Consider the following 15,289-nt stretch of genomic DNA (forward strand, 5'->3'; position numbering starts at 1 on the left):
TGGACAGAGCCCTTGGTGTGAAATAGCAGTCTGTCCCCATCTCTGGATCTTCATCAAGTCCTCTCCCCCTAACGTGTGGTCTTTTAGGCTGGATAACCAGGACCTCAACGGTGGCCTTGTTTCAGGGTCCTCCACGTGCAGCACGTTACTCAGGCTTGGGGTATTTGTGGCATTTTCTGGAACGATGTGTGCATCGTCGCTTCCCCTCCCAACGTTGACCCGGAAGTGGACTGGCAGAACGCTGAGTCCCCTGATTCTCGCCTGAGCTCTAATATTACTACTGAAGATTTTCAGCAAATCCCATACCCCTTCTGGGCCTTCATACATCCATCTGTAAATCAGAGCATTAGACTCAAACAGCTATTTCTCAAACTTTATATTAGATTCCAGAATATTCTTTTCCCCCCATATTATAAAATAGACAAAATTAGAGTTGCTTCGTTTGAAATGGGGAATGTGGGAGCTCTCCCTGCTCAGACTCCCTCACCCCTGGCCCCGCTGAGCTCTGTACTAGCTCAGCCTGCCTCTGACTTTGGATGCTCACACCTGTAATCGCTTTCCAGAGCCTAATAATATGGCACTAAGCCAGAAACATACAATTCTGAACTTCACTTCCCTGCCACAGGGACTGTTTCAGTGCTATTCCATTATCTGCTCAATGTCACCTCTGGCTTTCCCAGTTTCAGCACTGTCTCTCTGGAGATATGGACTGGAAGGTCCAGCTATTTCCCTCTCTCTTCTGTGACTTCCTCCTGTCAATGGAGGCTGGGGAAAGGCTGATATTAAGTCTCCCCTAAGCCCATGGCCATCAACTCTGAAAGCTCTGTGGCCAGGTGAAATCTCTGATACTTTATCAAGGAATTTACTTTACAATGGGGTCATGGGAGTGCTGCATGTAGGGAATACAGAGATTGAGGCAGCAACATTCAGGCAAGTGACTGCAGTCTAAATTAAGGTAAGATCAGGTTTCAATCAGGTACAGATATGATTTCTTTTTTTTTTTTTAAAAGAAGCCACCTATCCTCCTTCCAAAGAGCAGAGATAGGCACCAGACAGGGTCTTTCTGGAAACATTTATATTGGAAGGGCAATGAGCCCTTTAAATGGAGCTCTGAAGAGTGCAACGCTTTACTAACACCATTTAACAACTTATAATTTTATTATCTGAAGCCATAGGTCATGTTAACTTGTTCTATTGTAAATGGCAAACATCCCCTTTAACTACACACAGTTATGTCACAATTTATTTAAACAATTATAGTTTTCTTCAAACCTTCCAATAACATGGACTTTAAAGAGGGAATCTAAAAAGTCTGAAATTTCTGGGAGAAATGATCCTTTTGAATAGTCTATGTTTGGTGACTACATAATCTGTATTTCTATTCCCGATTATGTGAACTGGTTTTCCCACTGAGATTTTTGTTGGAATATATTATTCTGTTGAATATCTTTTGCAAAGAAGAGTTTAAGAAGTAAGTTTCCCAAGTGCCTGTACATTCTAAACGCATGAAACTTTCAAGAAAAGTTTTGGATGTAAATGACTTCACCATTGCACAGCCGTGTCTGTCTCTCCCACCTCTTCCTATTGGTCTGTTCGGAAACACTCTGTTTTGAGTTTTTGGAGGGAGTGAGTTTCCCCCAGCAGCACAGGAAGCGTAAAGGGGAAACCGTTCTATAAGCTGACACTCAGATGCAGTGGGTTTACGGTACCGTACCTGAGAGAGATGGAGGAGAGCCAACAGGAGTTGAAGGGTTTGATGAAAAGCTGTTGTTAGTATGATCTGGAGAATAGATCTTAAAACAGTGGGGAGAAAAACAACAACAACAAATCCTCATTCATCGGGAATAAATATGCCACAATTTAAACTACAAAGCATTAATGTGATTCATCCACAAATTCCAAGGTGCAAAATACACTTAACAATCAACTACAGTACCGATATTCTAAAATGAAAAACTTAATTTTTCAAAAGAAGAGTTCTTGAGCTGCTCGAAGATAGTGGGGGGAAAACTGAACTGAGGTCAGCAGACCTTGGCTCTGTCCATTTCTTCCGGTTTCCTCCTCTGGCTGCATGGCCATGAAGCTACACAGATACACCAAACCTCCCTTTCTTCCTCCATAAAACAAGAGGTCGGGCAGCATTACATCCTAAGATTTTTGCTCAACTCCTTCATTACATTTAAGGTATTTGATTCCAAGGCAGAAGGACGCTCAGTCTAAAGAAAAACTTTTCCTTAGCTCACAAGGCTACCATAAATCAAATGCCCCAATGATAAGGAGAATCCAACTGAAGAGACTAAACGTCAGAGCAACAGATCTCTGCTTATATTTACAAATGATCACGTTTAGCTTTTGAAGACAACACCAGGTACACTCCCTCAGACAAGAAAGGGGTACCACTGGTCATTGGTGAATATGGAAGAAATGCTGGATCTTAGCTTAAAGCAGAGAAGCCAAGTGCTAATGAAGCAACAATTGAACCTCGGTTATGGTCATTTGTTAAAAGTTTCTTTTTCAAAATGTTTTAGAACTACCCTTTGGCAAAGTCAGTCTTAGCTGGTCAATCAACGAGCCCCCCGATGACTTTAGAGAAAAATAAGACATCAGGATAGAAAATCTATACTCTTAAAGGCCCTAAGAATATCCACAAATCCATAATTGAGTATCACTTGCAAGATGGGAGAGACCAGCCTTCCGCTGGAATCTTCAGCGTTCTCTCTTCAATTTTTTCAATGATTATTATGCAAGGAAGCTAGTCTTTCCAAAAATCAAAGCTATTTGCCATCCATTTTCTAAAGTTCTAAATGTCCACTTCTGATTAAAGTTCACCCGTCTGCCGCAGTACATCTGAAGTCCAAGGTCAACATTTCCTCACCGAAGCAAGTGCTTTCCCCAAAGCATCGCCAGTCTGGGAGCTGCCTGCCGCCCCGCTTCCTCTATTTGCTGCAAAAACAAAAGGCAGAATATGAAAAGCCAGACGGTGAGACATCGAACAATTTTCTATTCCTGGTCCATTTACTCACAATTTAATTGCATTTTTAATGCTAATTACAACACATTAATATTTAATTAGCATTAATTTGTTTGCTGAGGTAGATGTTAAATATATTCATGTTACATTTTTTTTTAACAGATAAAATATAAACCTGACACCTTGGTTTAAAGATAAAGTGTTTCAGTTGCTATTACTTTTCCCCTGGTTGTCTACGAGTGGTTAAGTAGTCAAGAGTAGTAGGTGAGCATATGAGGTTCACTGCTAAAAAGTACGCAGTGCTTTCAGACGTCTGAAGCTCTCATAGCTTGCCCTTATTTATATTTTATATAGTAAACTGAATTCACTTCACGAATAAGAGTTACATCTGCTTTCAAATTGAAAAATTAATTTTTGCTATATAGCAAAGTGAGATACTTCTCTCAGAGTTCCACAATAAACAAAACAAAAAAATCTGTAACAGGCCTGGCGGCTTCCTAGGAGGGAAAATATTTTTAATATTTTAAGGAACATATAGTCTCCACACATTTTAAAGTCTGTGTTCATATTTAAAGAATTTGAACTCTGATGCTGTTAAAAGTCAATAGCATCTCAAATTCTGGAGGTAAAATAAGTGTACATGATGACGAAGCTGCTGCTGTTGCTGCTAAGTCGCTTCAGTCGTGTCCGACTCTGTGCGACCCCATAGACGGCAGCCCACCAGGCTCCCCCGTCCCTGGGATTCTGCAGCCAAGAGTACTGGAGTGGGGTGCCATTGCCTTCTCCAGATGATGAAGCAGTCTCTCTACTATCTAAACACCAGTGTTTTTATCCAGAAGATGGATGAATAAAGGGTACAGCCGGCCCCCTGTATCCACAGATTTTTGCATCCAAGGATTTAATCAAACTCTGATCAAAAATTTTCAGAAAAAAAATTCCATACCCTTCCAAAAAGCAAAACTTGAATTTGTTGGTGGTGGCAACTATTTACATAGACTTACATTGCCTTGAGTATTATAAATAATCTAGAGATGATTTAAAGTATATGAGAGGATGAGCAAGGGTTATATGGGCTTCCCTGGTGGCGCCAGTGGTAAAGAATCCACCTGCAATGCAGGAGATGCAAGTTTGATCCCTGAGTCAGGAAGATCCCCTTGAGGAGGAAATGGCAACCAACTCTAGTATTCAAGCCTGGAAAATCCCATGGACAGAGAAGCCTGGTGGCTACAGCGCATAGAATTGCAAAGAGTCACACACGGCTGAGCACCCACATATGCAAGGGATATATGCAAATACTGCACCCTTTTCTATGAGGGACTTGATCATCCTCAAATTTAGGTTATCTGCAGGGGATCCTTGAAACATCCCCTTGGCAGGATATTGAGGAAAGGCTGCCTGTGAATAACAGGATATAGATTCAAATACATAGTTCAATATCAGCTCTAATAAACAAGGGTTTTCTTTAATTGAAGGATAACTGCTTTACAGTATTGATTCCTGCCGTACATCAATAGGAATCAGCCACGGGTGTACATATGTCCCCTCCCTCGCACTTCCCACCCCTCTAGGTTGTTACAGAGCCCCTCTTTGAGTTCCGTGAGTCATACAGCAAATTACCACTGGCTATCTATATCACAAATGGTAATGTGTATGTTTCCCTGCTACTCTTTCTATTCATCTCACCCTCCCCTTCCTCCCCACAGCCCTTGTCCATAAGTGTGTTCTCTATCTTTTGAAAGTAATTTGCCTTTATAAAATGGTATAGCCAGTGGTGTTCTTCTCTTAGATTTATTAAGGCCTCAGCATAAGCAAGTAGATATAATATCTAAATAAAACCTATTAAACTCTAGAGGAAAATGTTTGTCACTATTTTGTGAAATAAGAAAAGGAAATACTAAATCAATGGATTAATTCAAGCAAAACTTCATTATACATTTAAACTTAAAAAAAAAATTCCCAGCCTTTTCCTCAATCCCAAGAAAGTACTCTTTCTGGCAAATGTGTCATCTTCAGCTTCCAGATTTGTAAATTAAAGTCATGGGATCAGCTCTCAAGTGGTCAAATTGTCTTTGTCTCTAGGTTATAATTTCATCCTCCTGACCTCTGCTTAGTATAGTTAAATTATGCTTGTTATTTTTATATATTTACATGTTGGGTATGACTGTTTGATAATCTTTTGATGTTTGCTTTATTTGATTAACAAAACTCACCGCTACATTCGTTAATTACTAAAACTGAAAGAAAGCTGTACGTAATGAAAAGAACATAATCACCTTCTGACAAAAAAAAAAAAAGGAAAAACTATTCTTTCTCACATCACAAATTCATAATGTTAAAAATATATTAGTTGTTAGTACTAAGGATTTTATGTGTAAGAAAGTTCTCTGAAATGAGGGCCCAACATCATACAATGAACTAGTGGAAGGAACTTACAGATATCAAGAGTACTAAAAATACTCAATATAAAGAGATAATTGAAATTATTATCTGGTGTGAAAGTAAAAATTTCTGCATCAAGGAGTTCTTTTAAAACTGAAGACAATTCTAAAGGAAAATAACAAGGATTCTGAAAACACAAAGAGCACTAACATTTTTCAGCATGTATTACCATGGTATTTGGAGATAATTATACATACATTTTTTTCTTCCCTTCCAGAAGCAATATTATCATTATTCTTAAAATTAGGCTTATCAGTCAAAATAATTTGGATATCTGGGTTGACTAGAAAACAGACTTTCATGAAATGACAATTCAGAGCCACATCAGAAAAAATTACATTATCTAACAAAGAAAATAAACCCAACTAGGGTAAGATATTGTTATAGATAAAATTTGCTATGGTAGCTTTCAAAAGATTAATTCTTTGAACAGTTTTAAAATGCGAATAGTAAGGGTTTTAAAATATATTAATGAAACCAAATTAGGAAGAACTGAAAACCAATAAAAATATTTTAGAGATATGTTAAGAAGAAATTATACTCCCAATCTATCCCACCTCCCTCCCAACTTTCCCTCTCTGGTAACCATAAATTCATGCTCTAAATCTGTGAGTATGTTTCTGTTCTGTGTTTCTGTTCTGTTCATTGCTCATTTGTATCTTTTTTTTTTTTTTTTTTTGCTTAAAGATTGACATGTACACACTGCTATATTTAAAATAGATAATCAACAAGGACCTACTGTAAAAAAAAAAAAGAATATGCTTAAATCAAAAAATACATTATTATGGCATAAAAATCCAAGAGACAAGATACAATCCTTATGATCTCTTCATACTGCAGCTTTCTAACTGAACTTTCTGTTGTCCCTGTTTTACATAGGAGGCGTGAGAACTTGGGGGTATAATAAAAAGACAGAATTTAACTCCTTACCTCATACTGTCATGAAAATGTTTGAGAAAACTACAAAGGCTACTCATGGAAGTCACTGATAAGAACAGACTCTTATTTTTTTTTAAATATAGAGCCATTCTACCTGCAACAGCTGGAGAATCAACCCGAGGGTTCAAATTTCAAAGCAGTTTGTTGGGACCAGTTCGCCTTTACACTTGGAATGCCTTTTCTTCTGTTTCAGGCAACACTGGAGAAGACACATTGTCAAGAGTCCTTAAACACGTTAAGCTACATGGATCCTCCTCCTAAAGACTCTCTTTTTAGTTATGTGCCTGATATGTCAACGGGCGTAAGTAATCAGAAAGTGAATATATATTTAATACTCAAATAGCAAAATTTCTTCTATATTGAGTAATGAGTCACATTTAGCAAACCACACTTCTCATTAAATGTGTGCACATCAAATCTACTTTTCTACCTTTCATGTAACAGGACTTGATTACTATTCTAAGCCTGAGTGTTTGTCAAGGTATTATGAGAAATTACCAAAATACCCACATAACAGAAATAAAGAGAAGAACTACTGTCTCTGCTTGATAAAAACTGGATTGATTTCTTATGTGATTTTAGCTCTTAGCAATTTCCCTAGCTAAAGAGAGGAAAAAAAAATCAAGTCTCTAAGTAGAGCTGTAAGATGAATATGATTGAAGATGAGTAATTATTAAGAGGAACTGTAATCTGGTAGGAGGATTCGACACTGCCAACCACCCAAGCATTGTTCAAATGGCCTGAACGCAGGTGCTGCTGCTGGCTGGAAGATGAGGCAGAAAGCAGGGTTTAGTCTTCTCAGCTACAAGTGGGACCACCCTCAGTCTCTGTCCCCACTTTGGAGAAAATGGCAATTCCCATTAGAACACACCCTGATCCAAACATCAGGATAAGTGGTATCTTGGGGCTGACTACTGAAAAACCAGAATTTGGAAGATGTGTTATCCCTTTACTGCACACCCAGAACCCCAGGCTGGGTGCATCCTGAAGCTATAAAAGGATGTGTGTGTTCAGCTGCTCAGTCGTGTCTGGCTCTTTGCGGCCCGCCAGGCTCCTCTGTCCATGGGATTTTTCAGGCAAGAATACTGGAGTGGATTGCCATTTCCTCCTCCAGGGGATCTTCCTGATTCAGGGATCAGGGATCAAACTCCTGAGTCTCCTGCATTGGTAGGCAGATTCTTCATCACTGAGCCAAGGGCCAGCGCTATAAAAAGATGAAGTGTAATTCATAGTGTCTGCCTGAAAGAAGATGACGGTTTTAAAATTTAGGTTTTTCTGAACTGTGTCCAAGCAACCCTCATGTTATTCAACTAGTAGAAACAGCATAACAATGCCATGAGCTTCTCAACAAAGATATAAGAAGGAGAATTCCCAGCTCTCCTACGACCTACAATATTAGAAGAACTCAAGTACAGGCTACCAAACACTGAACTTTTAGCAGGATGGATTCTTAGGAATTCAAGGGGGAAGCTGGGCCCCATCAACCACGTGCAGGAAATGGATGAGAAGACTTAAATCACACTGGTTTATTGTTCTCCGTTGGTGGTCTTTGTAACTAAGATGCCATGACGCTGCTGGATAAAATTCCTATTGCTCTTATGCTCTGTGCCTGCTCATCACCCAACTGTATGTGAAGGCTCAAGATTCTTGTAGAAGATAAAGTGAATCTTATGCGACTATTCTCATAATAAAATTACTGTGAAACCGGGTCCTCAAGGGAAAAAGGACATAATGTTTCTACTAGAAAAGCCACACACTAAAACCCATCATGTCATACAAACATGTCATTAGAAGTGAAAGTTGGAAGCCAGATTAATTCATGAACCAGATAGATATTCCAGGGTAATCTTTAGCACATGTTGTATTCCATCAATCTTCGTAGGCTGTTCCTTCAACACTGTTTGGTTTGAGGTTTAAAGACGTGGTGAATACCATGCATTAGACAGGCCGGTTCAAGACTAACAAAACAATAACAGTTATTGTAAGCATTATGCTAGCTGTATGCCCCATTCCCTCTGAGAAAGGAGGCTGTGTTGCCCCCAGCCGCAAGCGGTCACACCCCCGGAATGCACACCAATGGTATCTCCCCTTGGGGAACTGGAGCATTCTCCTTCGTGGGTAGTCGTAGGGGACTGTGTGGTGCTAGCTGGGTCTCTCAATCCTTTTGAAGAGAAAAAGCTATTGGGTTTTGCAAGTAGGAAGGAACTATGGAGACAGTAGGTGCCTAGTGGGTTGGCCAGAAAGCTAGTTCCGGTTTTTCCGTAAGATGTTCCATGTGCTATGCATGTGCCTCCAATCTCTAGACATTTCTCCCCTCTAGAGTTGGTACCTAATAACTTTTTCCATTTCCTTCTCTGGACGCCTGCTCACAGGTAGAAGCTCTGAACTGCAATGACTCTCAAGCACACCCAGCTAGTGTTACACTGAGAAAGTTGCAGGAAGCAAGTTGAAAGGCTCTGATGGTGGTAACTCTTGAAGCCCTCAGACTCGGCTTCTGTCCTTAACTGGCCACCCCATCAGTTGAAAGACTAAGAATCCACGGTGTGTCCCATGCATTTCATTTGTATCATTCCAGAGTGCTTATGGAGAAGGCAATGGCAACCCACTCCAGTGTTCTTGCCTGGAGAATCCCAGGGACGGGGGAGCCTCGTGGGCTGCCGTCTACGGGGTCGCACAGAGTCGGACACGACTGACGCGACTTAGCAGCAGCAGCAGGGCGCTTAATCCACCCTTCTAAGTCAGACGTGTCTAATGCACTCTAGCATTTGTAAAAAGCAGCGGACTGCACGCTGCAAGTAAAATATCTTACTGCACCATTCTCTCAAAACTCCATGGATGGATGTGACATTAACAACAACAACAACCTCTGTCATTAACACAATCAGAGTCGGTTTTGCCCTTCCTCAGCTTTTCTCAAAAAATGACACTGGGCATAAAAGGGCAAAAGAAAACACAAGAGACAGTGACCATCCCTCCAAGTCAACACAAGCTATCCCAAACCTCCGTGAGCGTATTCCATCTCTTGAGATGCAGGGGACAGATCCAGAGGCAAGGGAACATGTTTCCAGACAGGGTACCTGCTGATGGGTCCAGATTTTACAACTCACTCCACAAGCATTTTGCTCTTCTATGATTGGTTGAGGATAGTCACTGACTGCCAGGAAGACACAGTACAACGTGGAGCTGTGATCTTCCTCTCGACGGAAAAAGCCTCTTCCTAAGACACCAACGCCATCTACGAAAAGCCTGCACTGCCTTGCCACTTTGCACCAAGAAAACTTGAAGAACGCGATGTCCATGTGTTAGTGCTTGAACCCCATTCTTACGGCATTAGTATTGCTTACAGTCATTTTCTACAGAATCATGTGTGTAATCTCAAACATGTGTCAGGCTGTGTGTTCCCTATTTACCAATTATTTAATTAGCTCTGTTTGTTCTTTGAGATACAGGCAATGTAATATTTCTTTATTTCCTGTATTTCAGAATGAGTGAGTATATGCCAAATACTTTCAAAAGTCTACAGATGTATCCTATTAATCCATACTGTTTGTTAGGGAAGTATCACTAACATCAGAAATCTTCTCTTCTTGTTCCACAGACATGCTGCCACCCCTGCCTTCTACCACACTCTGAAAAATCAAACCAAAACCTAGGAGAATTAAAATGCAAAGAATAAAAAAAGTGCAAAGAAACAGGGGTGACTTGGACCTCGTGCAAATATGAAGGCTTATTATTATACTTAAATTCTCCTCTGTATTTTAACTTAAGGAATCGGAGGATGTATTATTTTAAGGATGAACATTCTAGAATGTTCTCCCTTAAAGTAATCCTAAAGTAACAAGTATGTATGCAAATTAATAAAGATCTATTCCTCCAAAAAGCTGAATTACCATGTCTACTTATGTCCCGAAATGACTGTAAAGCTTTCTCACAAGTTGCTAGAAGATTTTAACAAGTACATTCATGATGGTGGAGTAATTTATGCAATAAAGTTGTTCCTAAAAAGCTTTCTCTGGATTCCAGAAATCTCACACTTCTCTCATCGAAAAGTATAGCTCCTTTATTATTGTCTAGACCCTCCCTCTACTTAAACAGGGGCCTCTGGTCTGTATAGTAAGTCCATCTTAACATAGCCAGGCCCTACGTATTAGTATGTAGAAGTCACCAATTAACGCTCTACCCACCCAGACAAAATAAAAAAGGAGGGTAGACATTCCTGTTCATCCACAAGCCAGTGATGAGCCAATCAGCTTAAATAAGGCGAATTCCATTCCAACTGAGACTTGTGGCCGTGCTGACCACAGGGCATGGAGCATAATCACACCATCTCATAAGATCGCTTTCTTCCCAAGTCCTGGGGACTCTTACAGGAACTGTTTGGCAAATCAGTCAACACAACTTTTTTTTCAAAAAGTGCCTAAATTTGCTTTCCTCAGCTCAAGCTTTTGCTCTACCTTTCTACCTTCCTAAAAAAAGAAAATTACTCAAACCACAAATAGACAGGAAATCTGCCTTGTAAAAGGATGAATGACCGGTCATCCTTCTTTATAACTAAGACCTCATGACTGCAGAAAGGGGCTTTCCATTTGTCAAACCACACTGAAGTGAAATATGCTTTTCTCACTCTTTCAGTTCTGCACTTCTTTCTTTCTTCTTGTTTTTCGGATCTGCCAAAACTGCACTGATAGTTAGCAAAACTTCCCCGCATGACCTTTGTCCATAGCTCTCCAAGGTCAAACTGACACAACGCACCGGTAGAGGCTTTATTATGAAAAGTCACAAAAATGGAAACTATTTCCTAAATTCGCCTCTCAGTGAGACATGGCAGTGAAAGGAAGGGCTGCTACATGGCTCATCTCAAGTGTGAAGTGCATTACTGAGTAAGCAGGGACTGTATTATTTAGGCAGAATTACATTTACAACATTTCAAAACACATCTCTTCTCTTTCATCAAAAACTCTCCCCCTCATTAAGTGATTCATCCCACTTCCCCAAGTTCCAGAGACTATCCAAAGAAAATTTTTAAACAACTGCAAAGAGCTAAAGGAACTACTCTCCTGTCACACATTCTTATCTTTAAAATGTACAGTTAGGGACTTCCCTGGCAGTCCTGTGGTTAAGACCTCCACGCTTCCAATGCAGGGGGCCGGGATCAATCTCTGATCGGGGAACTAAGATCCCACATGCTGTGTGGCTCAGCCAAAATAAATAAATAAATACACATTCCAGTCTCAGTGTGTGCTCAGTCGTGTCTGAGTCTTTGCGACCCCATGGACTGTAGCCCGCCAGGCTCCTTTGTCCATGGAATTTTCCAGGCAAGAATACTGGAGTGGGTTGCCATTTCTGCCTCCAGGGGATCTTCCCGACCCAGGGATCAAAACTGTGTCTCCTGTGTCTCTTGCATTGGCATGCGGATTCTTTATCATGAGCCACCTGGGAAGCCCCCCAAAATGAAAAATAAATGTACAGTTAGTGAACTCATCACTAACTGGACCCATGGGAAGGGATCATAAGGCCGAGATAGTTGTGGGTTTGAGCTAGAACCAGAGTAGGTGGTGAGCAGAGGAAGTCTGAAGTTTTAAGAAGACCCTGCAGCGTCAGACTGTGCCTCTCACCTGAATGACAAGGTTGTTGAAGGCAGAATCAGAGGGTGGTGGCTGCCTCCCCCCAGGGGCAGCCTACCTAGCTCTTTCCTCAAGAGAAGAGTGTTCGTGGGGTAACCGTCCATCCTGGGAGAGGACCACAGTGAACATCACAAAAATTTAGAGATGATGGCTTCGTTTATTCAACAGGACACTCTGCTTGAGTCTTGACTCATTAGTAATTTTGCTGAGAAAAAGTAGCAAGTAAATTCTGGCTCACTGATGCCCAGCCATCTCCTCTCCCATAAGTCTGCAAACACTTCTTCCTGTCTGAAGGATTCCACAATGCTGCATCCTCCAGAAGGTAAAACTATCTAATTCTTAATAAGTATGTCTGAACATCACATGAACTAGTTTCCAGAGGACAGTGGTGTATGACAGTGAAAAGCTTAGCATGGTGACTGGAATTTGAGAATGGTCAGTAACTCCTATTAAGAGCTATTACGCCTTCTATCTTACTAATTTTCAATGGCTCCTCTTAGAAAAGTTCACTTTATTAGCTGTTTGAGAGTGTGAGAAGCATACGTTGATCTATTCAAACTTGGTTCAATCTAATCACTCACGGTGGAGACAGTCAGCCAAATAGCAGTTTCTTGGAACAAAAAGAGATTACAGTCAAGGTAATGACGATTTCTGTTTGGCTCATTTGTCCATGTGATAAACATTCATGGCTCGATTACTGTTCAGTGATGGGACTGGGGGTAGAAAAAGAATTCCTTGATGGTTAAAACCCTGACACTGGTTCTCAGCAACAGAATCGGCGTTTCCACGACTCACCCATTATACTGTCTGTCCCGTTGGCAGGAGGTGTACACGATGAGCTGCTGTAATGGTTGGTACCACTACGGTGGAAAGTGGACATCGGAGGAAGACTGGAATTGATGTCTGCTGAGGAGTGTGATGGATAGCCCTGTGGCAAGAAGCAGAAAAAGGAGGCCGTGTTCAATCACAAAATATTTAGTGGCTCAGGTTTCCAATACTTTTTTCAGAACTCTTCATTTTACAACAGAGACAGCCCTCGGAATTTCAAAATATCCAAGAATACATCTTGCTTAGATCTGACAGCTTTCATTTTTCAAGTAATAAAATACAAAGACGTAGTTGGTTTGGGTTTGCATCAAAGCTAGAGGAATATAATGGCAATAAACCTTGAGAGACGGTCACCGCCTCTAAACATGAAAATTGTTCCTTAAAAGCAGGTCTGGGACTTTAGCAACAATAAAAGACCATCACTACCGTTATTCTTCTGTACAGCCTATTGGTCAGGTAAGAAAGAGCCCATAATGTAATGAATAAAACTCCAGCATGACCTGCAGGGTTCACATGACACTTAACCCTGACCTTTTGAAAACTAATTGGCCAAGAATAACCAGTCTCAAATCTTCCCGACAAACTGGATCCTCCTTCTGAACTCCAGCAACAACAAAATGGTAAATGAAAAACTTGAAAAGCAGTTAATGATTGAATCTCTCTCTAAAGTATCAACATGTATAAAGTCTTATGTCAATGACTATGTTGAATTACCCTGGAACAAATGAAATGAGAACTTATTTTATGTCCTTCCTTATAGGTTCTCTCCCTTAGCAATTCACCGTAGAGTTGACCATGAAAAAGAGTATCTTTCACAGAAGGCGTTCAGGCTTAGCTCTGGGTATGACTCTCATACTAGCAGTTATATGGCATCTCACAAGTGCCTGTAAGGTGACAAATTAGTTGCTCCCCAAACACCTGCTCGCTGTCCAATGAGCAGATCAGTAAGAGGAATGTGGTTATTTACAAAGAACATAGTTATTCACAAAATGGAGCTATCTTCTTTTTCAAGCTACAGTAGCTTAAAAAGTAAAGCTCACAGGTATTTGACTATATGACAGACATGTAAAGGAAAAATATTTAAGTTGAAATATACTTTTTCCTTGTATGTCATGTATTAGTGGGCTATGCATCTTTAGTATGTCACTACTGGAGATTCTGTTGAAATTAGAGTTTAGATATGATGCTGAAAGTCAGGGGAACTTAAAGCCCAGACATCTAGTCACAAGACGTGGACCCCCTGTATCACAGGATCCCCTATTTATTTGGTGAGGCCCATCTTGGGTTCAACCTCTCCCCTGAGGATCCCTTCCTACTTCCAGCTCCTTCACCATCTCTTCTCCCTGATACATTTACATTCTGCGCTGTCCATGCAACACTCAGTTGCTGCTGCTGCTGTTGTTTAGCTGCTCAGTCATGTGGGGGCTCTTTTGCAACACCATGGACTCGTAGCTTAACAGGCTCCTCTGGGATTTCCCATGCAAGGATACTGGAGTGGGTGGCCATTCCCTCCTCCAGGGGATCTTCCTTGAAATGCTGCTTTTCCAGGCTTCCTGTTTCAAGAGCATTTCCACCTAAACTGAAACGCTTTAATCAGAGAACAGACCTCACAGTTCTGCCTCTCACAACTTGTGGCTGAGTGCTGAACACACTCATCCTATGAGCAGCTCAAAGAACAACTGGTTACCAGTTGTTGGTGGTGGTTTAGTCACTAAGTCATGTCTGAATTTTGCGACCCCATGGACTGTAGCCCAACAGGCTTCTCTGTCCATGGGATTTCCCAGGCAAGCATACTGGAGTGGGTTGCCAGTTCCTTCTTCAGGAGGTTTTCCTGACTCAGGGATCAAACCTGGGTCTCCTGCATTGCAGGCGAACTCTCTACCAATTGAGCCACCAGAGACCAGCTAGTGTTTAATAAACAGTGGACTGAAACACTACTTATTTGAGAGGCAACTAAAGAGCCCAGAAGATAGATCTGTATTTTGGACTCAGATCTGCCAGTGACATGGCAGATGCCTTTGAAAATATTACCTCTACACACCCCAAATAGTCCAACCAAAAGGTCCACTTCAGTGAGATAGCTGGGATGATGCCTTTAAACGTTTCCAAGTTCCCAAGAATGCCTTTCAAACTTTTAAATCTCTTGGACCTCTTTGCCTGACCAAAAATTCCTTAGGCCACCTGTTAAACTCATTTTTACTTGGCACTTCCAGAAAACCTCATCTAGTCCATGAAATTTTCTCCAAAGGATAACCGAGTGAGCCCATTACACAGTACAACTGACCTAAAAACTGGATAAGCCATGGAAGACCAAACTTGGAAGAGCTATTTTTGCTCAAAAACTAAAGACTATAATAATGTGGAAAAAATAAACAAACTATGGAAAAAGAGAAATAAAAGGAAAAAAGATTGTTTGATTTCATTTCTACCCAGTCCTAGACCATGCTCAATTTCTGAAGAATAGAGACACTGGATAAATCAGCCCCAA

At 40.8% G+C, this 15,289-nt stretch overlaps 1 protein-coding gene across 18 annotated transcripts in view; it reads right to left on the minus strand.

The window, feature by feature from the left end:
- Nucleotides 1-15,289, minus strand: part of TCF4 (transcription factor 4) — a 385,563-nt gene that overhangs the window by 36,579 nt on the left and 333,695 nt on the right. For all 18 annotated transcript variants that reach the window (XM_014478578.2, XM_005896871.2, XM_070361626.1 and 15 more), the window contains 3 exons: nt 12,769-12,901; nt 2,876-2,943; nt 1,715-1,793 (listed from right to left, as the gene is read on the minus strand). In XM_014478578.2, the coding sequence (XP_014334064.1) occupies nt 1,715-1,793; nt 2,876-2,943; nt 12,769-12,901 (280 nt within the window). The remainder of the gene's footprint in view (nt 1-1,714; nt 1,794-2,875; nt 2,944-12,768; nt 12,902-15,289) is intronic.

The sequence above is a fragment of the Bos mutus genome, chromosome 24 (genome assembly GCF_027580195.1).
Source record: "Bos mutus isolate GX-2022 chromosome 24, NWIPB_WYAK_1.1, whole genome shotgun sequence".
Classification (NCBI taxonomy): Eukaryota; Metazoa; Chordata; class Mammalia; order Artiodactyla; family Bovidae; genus Bos; species Bos mutus.